Raw genomic sequence first — 13,386 nt, forward strand, 5'->3', positions numbered from 1 at the left:
ATGAAGGCTTAAAAAAAGACAGTCAAATTGAGAAAAGGGAGGTAGGTAGAGAGGGAGGAAGATATCAACAGGTAAGAGAGACATCTAAAAGTGGGAGAGGTCAATGCATCATTCACCAAAAAATAGCAGGTAACCAGAGGGAAAAAAATCCACAGCTTCCCTCTTATTACACAAGCATGAACTCATGTCTAAGCACCACTACTATAACTTAGCACAGAACATCACATGGAAGCCCTTGGCACATGCCTGAAGAGTAAAGAGTATAATGTGACTCATGGTGTAATATCGTTTTATTAATTAACTCTGAAGAAAGATTGAGATTAGGAAAATAGTTAAGACCAAGTATTTCAGAAACAAGGAAGTAAAGACTTCCCCAAGTTCTAGGGAAGTGTGACTTTTAAATTCTGACTTTTTTATATTCTACATATTTAAAGGATATATTGAAACTTTATTATCCCAGAAGTTTTAAAAATGAATCAAATGATAAATGTTATACAAATAAGGCCAGTTTTGCATAGTATATTAATAGAGTAACAAATCAACACTCCTTTCAAAGTTCCAAGAAATGGGAAGCTGGTATTAGTTTCCAGGTCAGATCTGACTTTGACAAATAAATTTCCAAACTCAGTTCAAGAGAAAGGGAAAAAGCTTTAGTTAAAATCTTTACAATAAAATAATTATGACTATAAATCTCTTTAGTTAAATATGCATACATTACATGGTATTTTAAAGGATGGAAATGGATCGTTTTCAGAGAAATCTAAAGCACAAACACTCCACCTTAGAGAGCATATGTCAGTTTAACATTCTCTACAGCTGTGTTATACAATGGCTGTTTTGTGCAAACATGATGAGCAAAATTAGGAAATATTCACCAATATTAGTTAATTCTGAAATTTCTAAACTAGAAAACAGTGAAACAAAAGAGGCTGTGCACTCCAGCTTGGCTACACATACAGAGGCTGAGAGACCAGCATTGATGCAGCCCCATTCCTGCTAAGTCCATTCCTGGGCAGCCTTAGTCTGGAGTAAAAAGCTGAAGTCCCAAAAATTGTGCTTTTATGCAGCCACGTGGCCAATAAGGTAGATGTTGTCATAAAGGTGTCCTACAAAATCTTCACTAATGTTCTGAGCAGCACGGCGGGTATTTCGAATAAATTCTCTTTTTGACATTTTATTCTTCACATGGGGACTAGTGAGGTCAATGGACAGTAGAATCAAAGAGTAGCACAGTACATAGACTGCATCTGAAGGAAAAGGAAACACATCGGTTATTGGTTTGCTCAAAATATCACTGGTGTTAAAAAGACAAAAGTTCCTATCACAAAAGATCACACAGGGCAGCCAACCTACTCTGTGAGTCCAGGCTTTTCTTCCAGGTTAGTCTTCCAAGCTCTGAGAAACTGCCTATGACCAGGCAAACTGAGGTAAACTCAGCCGGTCTGGTTACCAAGGAAACCAGCAGTCTCCAGTTCAAAGGAACTTCAAGATGTTTAGGAATTTGTTGTGAAAATACATTCCAGACGTAACATTTCAGAATTTACTCTATTTTCATTTTCAAATGGGACATTTACATCCAACTATAATTACCACCAGCTTATTATCTTCCACATTTAAAGAAAATCAAGATATTTATTTACAAAGAATGCTTTTTACAAAGCCTAATTTAATTTGAGAGTATTTTTAATGGTATGAAATGTAGTACCTTGGCACTAAAAAGAGATAGCAAAACATTTTTAAGATTGTTAAATTACTATTCACATTTGAGAGGTGTACTCTGAAGGTGAGTGGAATCTGTGTATATGACCTTCAAAAATAAATCTTTAGGGAAAACATTGCCCCACATGAGCACATGCAACAAAGGAATTTTCTTTTTCATATAATCACAGTGCAATACTTGGTGCTTAAGATCACAACAGTAACAAAACTTATGATATTTGCAGTACTATAGTATTTTAGAATCCTGTAATCTTAAGAAAGCTATGTTAAATGCTATATCCCATAAAACATGCTCAGCAAATTTCATATGACAGGCATGTTTTGTTCTTCGATCACTGCTTAATAAGCACAATCTTAAACACAAAGATACAAGTAAGTCTATAAAATGAAAGTACACATATGAGACTTGAGAGCTAACATGTGTACATATGTATATACATAGTGAAAATTGTATTAAAACAAATTTTAGTGGAAAATATTGTTATCTATGTATAGCTTATTAAAAGCTTCAAAAAACTTTACATCAGCAGGTAAAAATAACAAATAACTTCAAAAAATTGACATAGTTAGTCTAACTTCTTCCCAGTGCTGTGCATCTGTTATGTGCAAAGGGTAAGTGCATGTCCTCCTGAGTGTGCACCCATGCCATCACTGTGCAAAGGGTAAGTACATGTCCTCCTGATTGTGCACCCATGCCATCACTGTGCAAAGGGTAAGTGCATGTCCTTCTGAGTGTGCACCCATGCCATCACTGTGCAAAGGGTAAGTGCATGTCCTTCTGAGTGTGCACCCATGCCATCACTGTGCAAAGGGTAAGTGCATGTCCTCCTGATTGTGCACCCATGCCATCACTGTGCAAAGGGTAAGTGCATGTCCTCCTGAGTGTGCACCCATGCCATCACTGTGCAAAGGGTAAGTGCATGTCCTCCTGATTGTGCACCCATGCCATCACTGTGCAAAGGGTAAGTGCATGTCCTCCTGAGTGTGCACCCATGCCATCACTGTGCAAAGGGTAAGTACATGTCCTCCTGATTGTGCACCCATGCCATCACTGTGCAAAGGGTAAGTGCATGTCCTCCTGAGTGTGCACCCATGCCATCACTGTGCAAAGGGTAAGTACATGTCCTCCTGATTGTGCACCCATGCCATCACTGTGCAAAGGGTAAGTGCATGTCCTCCTGATTGTGCACCCATGCCATCACTGTGCAAAGGGTAAGTGCATGTCCTTCTGAGTGTGCACCCATGCCATCACTGTGCAAAGGGTAAGTGCATGTCCTTCTGAGTGTGCACCCATGCCATCACTGTGCAAAGGGTAAGTGCATGTCCTCCTGATTGTGCACCCATGCCATCACTGTGCAAAGGGTAAGTGCATGTCTTCCTGAGTGTGCACCCATGCCATCACTGTGCAAAGGGTAAGTACATGTCCTCCTGATTGTGCACCCATGCCATCACTGTGCAAAGGGTAAGTGCATGTCCTCCTGAGTGTGCACCCATGCCATCACTGTGCAAAGGGTAAGTACATGTCCTCCTGATTGTGCACCCATGCCATCACTGTGCAAAGGGTAAGTGCATGTCCTCCTGAGTGTGCACCCATGCCATCACTGTGCAAAGGGTAAGTACATGTCCTCCTGATTGTGCACCCATGCCATCACTGTGCAAAGGGTAAGTGCATGTCCTCCTGAGTGTGCACCCATGCCATCACTGTGCAAAGGGTAAGTGCATGTCCTTCTGAGTGTGCACCCATGCCATCACTGTGCAAAGGGTAAGTGCATGTCCTTCTGAGTGTGCACCCATGCCATCACTGTGCAAAGGGTAAGTACATGTCCTCCTGATTGTGCACCCATGATATCACTGTGCAAAGGGTAAGTGCATGTCCTTCTGAGTGTGCACCCATGCCATCACTGTGGCAACACTTAAACAAACATTTACAGTTTGTGGAAGTATTTTTCCCCACAGTGGAAAAAATGCCTCAGACTATGACACAGATGGTAGGAATTGGAAAAATAATGCAAAACTCATGCATACATGCATGCACATGCACACACATTCACACACGCAAACAAAGTTATCCTTACCAGGACTAAGGCCAAGTTCTCGCATTAGGTCAGGATTACAAGCACAGAACCTATGTGAGAACTTTGTTATAAGAGTTTCAAGGTACTCTCCACGTTCTTCAGGAGCATGAATATGACGAAAAAATTCTCTCAATGCATTTGGCAAAAATTGATTCCTAAAATTATGCAAGGTTACAAGGTCATCCAAGACATCTCTCCTAAAGAAGGAGAAAAAAGGTGCAGCTGTAGTTAATATTTCTAAAAAAATGAAAAATTACAATTTTTCAGTTTTGTATAAAGTATACATCATCATTGATTACTGTATCAGTTAGTCCTATAAAGTATATAATATCCGTACCCTTTAAAACCATTAAATATGATCATTTACAAAGTTAAGATATTTGAAACCCCTTAAGAAATAGCCTAAAACAAGATAAAGTGAAATATGGAATTTTACTTATAAAGTAATATACTTATGAAATAATTCTACTTATAAAAAATTTGAAGTATAGAAAGTGCTGCTCAGCTGGTATAGTGGTACTCATGAAGCTGAGGCAGGAGGATCAAGAGTTCAAGGCCAGTCTGGGCTACACAGAGACAAACATCCTTCCCGCAGAGAAACAAAGAAACACTGCTTCTTTACCAGCCAGTGCCTTCTGATCTAAGCCCAACAGAAGTAGAATTCATGCCGTTTAAATTAGAAGGAATCTTCCTGTATTGAAAATTGACACATTTTCAGAGGTAAGAGCTATTTATGTAGACTTCTAAAAACACCCACATAGACTATATACACACGGCTTTACAATCTGCTCCTCCTTCCTGATAGTGTTCATTGTGCATGGTTTTGTCATTAGAAATAGATTCACTTCATTATTTTTAGTGACTGCTTACCATCCCAACATATAGTTATAATAATTCTATGGATATGTATTTACATGTTTATAATTATGTAATTATTGTATAATATATAAACCTATTTATATGTTATATATTTTAACCTATAGAACTAAATAGAGACTCTTTGTAACAATATTTTTTAATTGTTACTGAACTCAAACTTGATTATATGACCATAGCCTTCATTTTGACCAATTGCTTATGACAAGACTAGGCAAATACAGCAAGTAGGCAAACTCAGGCTCACTGCTTATATTTGTAAGTAGAGTTAATGGAATAGGGCCGTACTGCTTTGTGTATAGTTGGCCGATGTCTACTTACACAACACAAATGGCAGAGTTAGAGCAAATGCAACAGAGAGCACAGGGTCAGCAAAGCTGAATATTTACAGAAAGATCTACAGAAGAAGCGCCAATCTCTAGGTTCCTAGCATTTAACGACACAGTAGCAAGGACAACACCTTTCATAGGAGCCTTCATTCAATGACAAGAAAGCTGATGTATGCTCTCTCAATATTTTCATGTCTCCAATGAACTAGAATATAAGGGCACAAGTGAATAACTACCATATGAGAATGCCATATGATCCATCATCTCTACCTGTGTGATTGAAATACTTAATGTCACCTTTTAGACTTTTTTATATGCATGGGTGTTTCGTCGGCAAGCTTGTCTGTGCATCACTGAGGCCAGAAGAGAGCAAATGATCTGGAACTGGAGTTATAGACAGTTGTGAGTCACCATGAGTGTGCTGGGAACCGTACCTGGATCCTCTGCAGGAGCAGCAAGTGCTTTTAACTGTGAGGCATCTCTCCAGCTTCACCTTTTAAGACTTTGTAGACATGTGCATAATGTCTGTGCAATATTATGCAACTACACGCAACCCTTAGAATCCTTAGGTTCTGCAGTTTACAATTTGTCTTTACAATAGATTTTTAAATGGACAGTTTCAGCATTTAGAACTTCTGATCACCTAAACACTTAGTTCATGGCTAACTATTAAGTTAGGGCTACAACTTCCACAAAGATACTTGATGTTAGATTGCATCCCTGGGATGCTGGGCTATCATTTTGTATCATTATGTTTCTGAGACAGTGCCTCACTTCATGGCTGTGGCTGGCCGCAGATCTGAGATCCTCTCCTCAGCTTCTGATGCTGTTATTACAGTTGTTTATCAGCTCATGTCAGACCACATGTGGCATCTGTTACTTTCATAATGCCAAGGTTTCATTAGCAATTGAAACAAAAAGTCTAACCAATTGTAAGACATAATAAACTTTTTTATGTTTTTACTCAATTTTACAACTAGATTGTTCTATGTACTATAGCATTTAAAGTAAAAGTTAAACATTATTTAACTCATTTCTGATAAAAATTTAATTTTTGCTTTACCTTTCGTCAAGGTAGATTCTCAGTTTTTTCCAATTTAGTGTTCTTGTACAGAAGATAAATTTTGCTATTTCCTTTGGCGAATCATCTAGGATACCCTTGGACATAAAGTAGCTCACTCCCTAAGGCAGAAAGACAAGTCTACATAAGCAAATTCAGCCTTGATTTATAAATTTTAGTAATTAGGCAATTGCTACAGGTTCTTTCCAGCATTACTATAATGTTGATAGCTTTAACATGCAAAACACAAACTAGAGCCTGAGCTAAAACTAGCATGTATAGTTGATCATTTACATGCAATGAAAAGTAGGAAATTCAAAGTTAAAATTCATGAAGAGATCCTATTTTCTGGCTCATGACAGGTAAAATAAGTATATAGATATATGGACTAATTTAGGAGGGGATGTGGACATGCCAGAATATAGACCATAAAATGAGCTGTGCAACACATACTTCCCTTTCCTAATAGAAAGCATAAGTTTTTTTAAAGCTCAGGTAAGTATTGTGGTATACATTTTAAGAAAATAGCTTTTGGAGAAAAAACAATTAGATTCTCCAAATGGAAGGAACACTAACAACTTCTTTCTGGAAATAAAGGTAATTACATTATCTAAGTTACAGGGAAGAAGGCCAAACTCCAGGTCGACTCGTGAGTTTTACTACTTTGGCTTTGAGCACAACTGCATTTTATAAGCATCTAGCTAAAGTACCACTGAGAGCAAGCATGTAAGACAAAGCTTCCAGTTGTACTTGATAGGTTTCTCTTTGAATTTCCTTTTCTCTGCATGCAGAGTTGTCCAGAGAAGCACTACCCTCACATTTGTATCTACCTTTCACTTAAAAATCAACAACAACAAAAACGTCAACAACAAAAAACCTAAACGCTGAAAGCAATGTTCTTGCACATATAGGAAAGTCACATTCAAATAAATGCCAGGTTCATTTGAATGTGCAGTTATTGAAATAAAAGGCAGGTGTGTTTATTTCAACTTGTAGTTCTCCAGATACATGCATTCCCATGAATCCATGTGTCTGGATACTAGTACAGTGTGTGCAGCTAATTGACAGAGAAATGACGTAAAATGTACATGCAACATACTGTTTTCACACATAAATTCCTTCAGCATTTCTTCAGTCAGAAATATTGCACACATTAGAATTTTAAGAGTTGGAAGAATTTTTATGAAAGACTCTCAAAGATAAAAATGTTCTCATTAAAATTTTGCATTAAAATTTTTAAAAAGCAATTTGGTACCATGAGGTAATGCTTTCTAAATGTTATAATTATCTACAAATTGCAATTTGAAGATAAGGGCTTTTATATAAAGCTGATTTTATGAGCCAACAGAATCTTAACAGCACCATCATCAACTTTTCATGTGAAATGTAGTCCTATAAAGCAGTGCTAAGGCAGCGACTCTAAAATGTGCACAAAAAGAGCAGACTGTGATAGCATGAGGCTCCCCTGCCAGCTTCAGCCATATTCCACGGGCTCCTTGGAAACAAAGGCTACATGATGTACTGTGATCAAGATAGAAAGCCTTTTTTCAGAGGGAGGCTTTCTTGGCAGTGTTTGAGGGGGCGGGGACTAGACAAATTCTAATGCTTGTTCCATCCTTTCCTCCATTAGTCTGAATGATTGAGAGTTGACTGCATGTTTACTTGATCTAACTAGCAAAACGGGAGTCATGTTTGTTTGACAAATGACTCTATGTAAAAATTATAAAACTACATTAGAATTATTGCGGTGTTTCATTTTAACTGAAGTGATTTAAAGAAAAAAGAATGTTTATTATACATTACAATACTTTATTCATATCAAAATTACCATTTAAAAAATTAATTCTAGTCTCCCTGTTAAAATTACCCAAAAATATATTTATACTTCTCTAGATAGAGTGTGGTGACATTTCAACATCATTTGATACTACTTAGTTACACCTTGATATTTGGCTCATTAAGTATCATAAAATATATTTAATAGTAACAATGCACTGTTGGTCATTTCTTTTTCAAGGAATGTGTTTTGAAAACTTACATATCTAATCTAACTTAAGTTCTCTAAAATAATTGAATGTAAAAAGTAAGCATAGATAGTTTTAAACACAATCCCGAAACCTGGAAAAATGATTGGAAATAAGCCAACTTCATTGTTTTTGAGAGGAAAGGCAGCAGGCGCCAGTTTCGAGGCTGAGCTTTCTCTGGAGCAGGCAGGTCAGTCCAGGGAAGCACAGCAGGCACAGCCAGCGAGCAAAAGCATCAGTCACATTAGAAGCATGTAAGAAACAGGCTGGCAACTATAGCTCGGCTGCTCAGTCAGTCTGTCATCTGCTTGATTCTTCTTCCTCTTTGCTTTGCCAAAACAGACTTAAGTTTCAAATTTACTACTTTAATTTTACATTTATTTATTTAATCCCATTGTTTATTAAAATTTTAATTTCTAATATAAACTCTATTCTGATCCAGTTTTAGGATTATTTAAGTTGTGATCAGAGTGTAGTTGTTGGTTGTCTGTCACTTGTGGAGAAATCTAAAATGTATTTGTTAGGTGAATGCAACCTACCACATGGTGTTCAATCTTGTAGTGAGCTGCCCCAAGGCATAAAAATAAACTCAGAAGTATTAGACAAAGCAGATGTTCCTTAAAAGTATTTCTGAAGAAAAGTTATCATGGGGGTAAATAAAACTGTATAGAAAAACAGATATCATACCTAATATTTCTTCAGAAAAAGACAAACTCATAATGTTTATACTAAAAACCTATTTCTTTCCTGCAACTTCCCCTTTGTCGACAAGGCTGGCCTTGATTCCAGAGATCTACCTGCCTCTGCCTCCTAGGTGCTGAGATTAAAGGTGCACACCACCACTGCTTGGCTGAAAAAAATATTAATATTTGGTTCGTAAAGAAGTTCTCGCAAGAATTCACCCCGAAAAGAGGTTCTAGAAGGCCATTAATGGGCACAGGCACCTTGACTCACTAACTGAGCTATCTAATCAGCCCAAAAGAATTAGAGACCTTTAAGGAAATATCCACTTAAACTTCATAGTTTAATATAATGAATACCCAGAGACTAGTTTATAAAACAGATCCACGTGCATATTGACGTATTTCTCTATATGCATCGATCTTAAAAGTTTACATAGGTATGGTATTCAGTAGCAGGTGCTGAGTAGTGTAAGACAAGAATTTTACCCAGAGAAGAGAAACACAGGTAAATAACAATACACCCACAAGACAAATTAATGATACAAGACGGCTGGATAAAGCTTAAATGAATATGTAAAATAAGCATTTTAACAGTTCAATGCCAGAAATAATAACTAGGAGCTAGGACACTTGGATAAGACTGAAAGGAGTGAAAAGGTCTCAATAGCTTTGACTGGGAGAAACACTGAAGAAGACCATCTTAGTTTATATTGTATCAAGAGAGTCAAAAAAACACAATATATCAAGTTAGGCTGTTTTTAGGAAAGAGGGAAGTATTTGATATTTGAGAGCACATCTCAAACTAGATTTATAACATTATTTAATTTTATGGTAAGATTTGTATGTTCTATCCACACACATATAAGTGAACAGCTCTGAATGCTATATAACAGAGAAGCAATAGTCTACAGAGTGAATTTGGGAATGTAACAATCCTTTCTTACTATGGTTTGGTTTTCTGGCTTGTTATTTAGTCAACCTTGATTAAAAAAAATACAAAATGTGGAATTCCAGAAATATCTCCTAGAACTTCTTAAGTTTTAAATTAATCAACATACTTAAGAGTGTGAGGTCACAAGCTTCTCAGTCCAACCTCATCTGATATGCATCCCTCTTGTATCTGATACAAGTTCCATGCTAGCTATGAGATCAATTGTCCCTGTGTTACTGTACTTGTGTTTAACTGATCTGTGTTTTACTTAAAAGTGCCCCCAAAGCATAAAACCACATAATGTTAGCAATGCAAGCAAAGGGAATCCAGAAAGGCATTGCTTTTAAAGAAAACATGCAAGTGCCATAAGTCATATTAGAGAACACACTCACATGCTTTTTATTACAATATATTTTGTGAGTTTTCTATTAATATTGTATCTAACTATTCCTCATTGATGAGTTATGGTTATAATGGTTACATATACATAGAAAAACAAGGTATAAATAGACAGTTTCACGACTATGTACACACAGGAAGTTTCCAGGAATCTTGAAATGTGTACCCTGTAGAGATGACTATACCATAAAAACAATTAATGTAATATAAACTCCAATAGTCTGTGGTGGTTGGCTATCACAGATATCCAAGTTTGAGCATGTAGAAAAACAGCAGAAGTAGGAAGTAGTAGATTCTAAAACCATATTTTAAAACTCTATATGTCACAGGAATGAAGCTAAGAGAGGGGCTTACTTGATAAATATGCTGGACGTCAGTCCACAAAGTAATGAAAAGTGAAAGATAACCAATGTTTCTGGCATGATAAAGAGAGAAATGACTACAAAAAAAAAAAAAAAAAAACCCAGCACAACAAGAGATAGACTGGAGATGTGGCTCAGCTGGTCTCAAGAGTGCTTGTCTATAGATGAGGCTTTATCCCCATTACCACATAAAAACAAACAAGCGAAATCAGGAGTGGCAGCGCATGTTTGCAATCCTGGAATTCAGGAAGGGGAGACTGAAGGATAAGAAGCTCAAAGGCCAGTATGGGGTATGTGAGACCCTGCCTCAAAACAAACAAACGGGGGTTTTAAGGCCTGGGGAGAGTTCAGTGCTATAGTACTTGTTCATTATAGTTCACTGTATGCAGGACCCTGGGCTTGATTCCAAGATGAGAGAGGAAAAATGGGAGAGAAAGAGGGTAGACAAGGAACACAAAAAAACATAACATTAAAAATAAGACCTATATAGGCATGGTTGCCCCCAGTAGGAGTTAAAAACAAAATGAGTGGATAAAGATTAAAGAACTAGAACAAGAAATATGAGAGGTAAGGAAGATAACAGAAGAATATCTCAGAATCTAAGAGACTGAGATTATTTTCAAAGGTTTATTTATTTATTATGTATACAGAGTTCTGTCTGCATGTATGCCTGCAGGCCAGAAGAGGGTGCCAGATCTCATTACAGACAGTTGTGAGCCGCCATGTGGTCGCTGGGAACTGAACTCAAAACCTCTAGAAGAGCAGCTAGTGCTATTGGCCTGAGCCATCTCTCAAGCCCAGAGACTAAGATTTTATTTTATTTTTTTTAAAAAAAGGATCCATAAAGACCAGTGCTAGACTGGTGAGGTAGTTAATCCTATAATCCCTGTACCAAGAAGGCTGAGGCAAGAGAGTCAAGGTTAACCTAGGCTACACAATGAGGTCTAGGCTGGCTAAGACCAAGTTTTACAAAGTTAAAAACCTCACACACACATTAATACACAAAACATCAATCAAAAATACAAGACAAAACAAAAACAAATGAAAAATCAAAACAAATTCCTGAATGACAAAAGAAGCAATTACTCAGTGGAGTTACAGGAGCATAGTTTTCAGAAGCGGTATTAAATCTCAGCACTGACCACAGCTTTGCCACCCAATGATGTGGGAATAATGACTTAAACTTCCTGAGCCTGGGTTGGGGGTTGGAGAGGTGACTCAGCTGCTCTTCCAGAGGTCCTGAATTCAACTCCCAACAACCACATGGTGGCTCACAACCATCTGTAATGAGATCTTGTGCCCTTTTCTGGCCTGCAAGCCTACAAAACATGAGCCTGTTCACTAAACAATAAAAGTCTTGAGAGAGTTTTTATGGCAATACGACAGTGACTGATACAAACACAGTAAGTTTCCTTTTAGACAGTTCCAGGAGGTTAATGGGAAAAAAGGACACTATAATCATTGACTGGAAAAAAAGAAAGCAGTGACCTTAAAGAAGTGTCTCCATAGATTAAGTTCAAAACTACAACATAAGGAGTGAACTCATGTAGCGTGACTGCATATGGCACACTTACCTGAAGATGTCATTACACAGTGGAGAAGATGGAAAAATTAATTTTTGAGAGAAAAAAAAAGAGCATCTTTAAAGATAATTTTGCCCTATATGTATCAGGAGAAGAAACAAAGTTGACAGAGAAAGGAAGGCCGGAGCAAAGTAGGTGAAGAGAGCAGGAAAAGACCGAATGCACAGCCAGGATGCACAGTGCTTTGCAAGTCTGTTGGACAGGGCAGGGTATTAAGAAGGCAAAAAGTGAAAACAAAGCCCATATTGGTTGATATTTGCTTTTATGGTTATTTTGTGAGCTTTAGTAAGTATAATACCTAAAAAGCAACATGGTAATGTGAGAACCCAGTGGTCACACAACAGGAAGACCTCGTCATCTTAACCAAGAAGAAAAAGAAGGAAACAATCGTGAATATAACTTCATAAAGATGATAGAGACCCTTAAAAAGGAAATGAAAAATTCCCTTAAAGAAATAAAGGAAAAGACAAACAAAAATTTAGAAGAAATCAATATATCTCTTAATAAAACTCAAGAAAACTAAGGAAAAAATGATCAAACGGGTGAAGGAAACAGTTTAAGACTTGAAAACCGAAATAGAGGTAATAAAGAAAACACAAACTGAAGGAATTCCAGAAATGGAAAATCTGGGTAAACAAACAGGAACTACTAATGCAAGCATAACCAACAGACTACAAGACATGGAAGAGAGAATATCAAATGTTGAAGATACTAAGTAAAAAGACTCATCTGTCAGGGAAAATGATAAATCCAACAAAGTCTTAACACAAAACATCCAGGAAATCTGGGATACCATGAAAAGACCAAAACTAAGAATAATAGGGCTAGAAGAAGGAGACGAACTCCAGCTCAAAGGCACAGAAAATATATTCAAGAAAATCATAGAAGAAAACTTTCCCAACCTAAAGAAAAATATACCTATGGAGGTACAAGAAGCTTACAGAACACCAAATAGATTGAACCAAAAAAAAATTCCCCTTGCTATAAAATAATCAAAACACAAAACATACAGAAGAAAGAAGGAATATTAAGAGCTGCAAGGAAAAAGGCCAAATAACATATAAAAGCAGACCTATCAGAATTACACCTGATTTCTCAATGGAAACCATGAAAGCCAGAAAGTCTTGGACAGATGTGCTGCAGACACTAAGAGACCATGGACGCAAGCCCAGACAACTATACCCAGCCAAGCTTTCAATCACCATCAATGGAGAAAACAAGCTATTCCATAACAAAACTAAATTTAAACAAAACCTATTCATAAACCCACCCTTATAGAAAGCACTAGAAGGAAAACTCCAACCCAAGAAAACTAACCACACCCAGAAAAACAAAGGCAACAGAT

General features: G+C 37.2%; 1 protein-coding gene across 3 annotated transcripts in view; it reads right to left on the reverse strand.

Annotated features, from left to right (window-relative positions):
- Positions 1–272: 272 nt before the first annotated feature.
- Fbxo8 (F-box protein 8) overlaps positions 273–13,386 on the reverse strand; it is a 43,831-nt gene continuing 30,717 nt past the window's right edge. For all 3 annotated transcript variants that reach the window (XM_048455758.3, XM_048455759.3, XM_085680317.2), the window contains exons 4-6: positions 6,063–6,181; positions 3,795–3,991; positions 273–1,247 (exon numbers count right to left, since the gene is read on the reverse strand). In XM_048455758.3, the coding sequence (XP_048311715.1) occupies positions 1,060–1,247; positions 3,795–3,991; positions 6,063–6,181 (504 nt within the window). In that variant the 3' untranslated portion in view covers positions 273–1,059. The remainder of the gene's footprint in view (positions 1,248–3,794; positions 3,992–6,062; positions 6,182–13,386) is intronic.

Source organism: Myodes glareolus, chromosome 23 (assembly GCF_982192425.1).
Source record: "Myodes glareolus chromosome 23, mMyoGla1.1, whole genome shotgun sequence".
NCBI lineage: Eukaryota > Metazoa > Chordata > Mammalia > Rodentia > Cricetidae > Myodes > Myodes glareolus.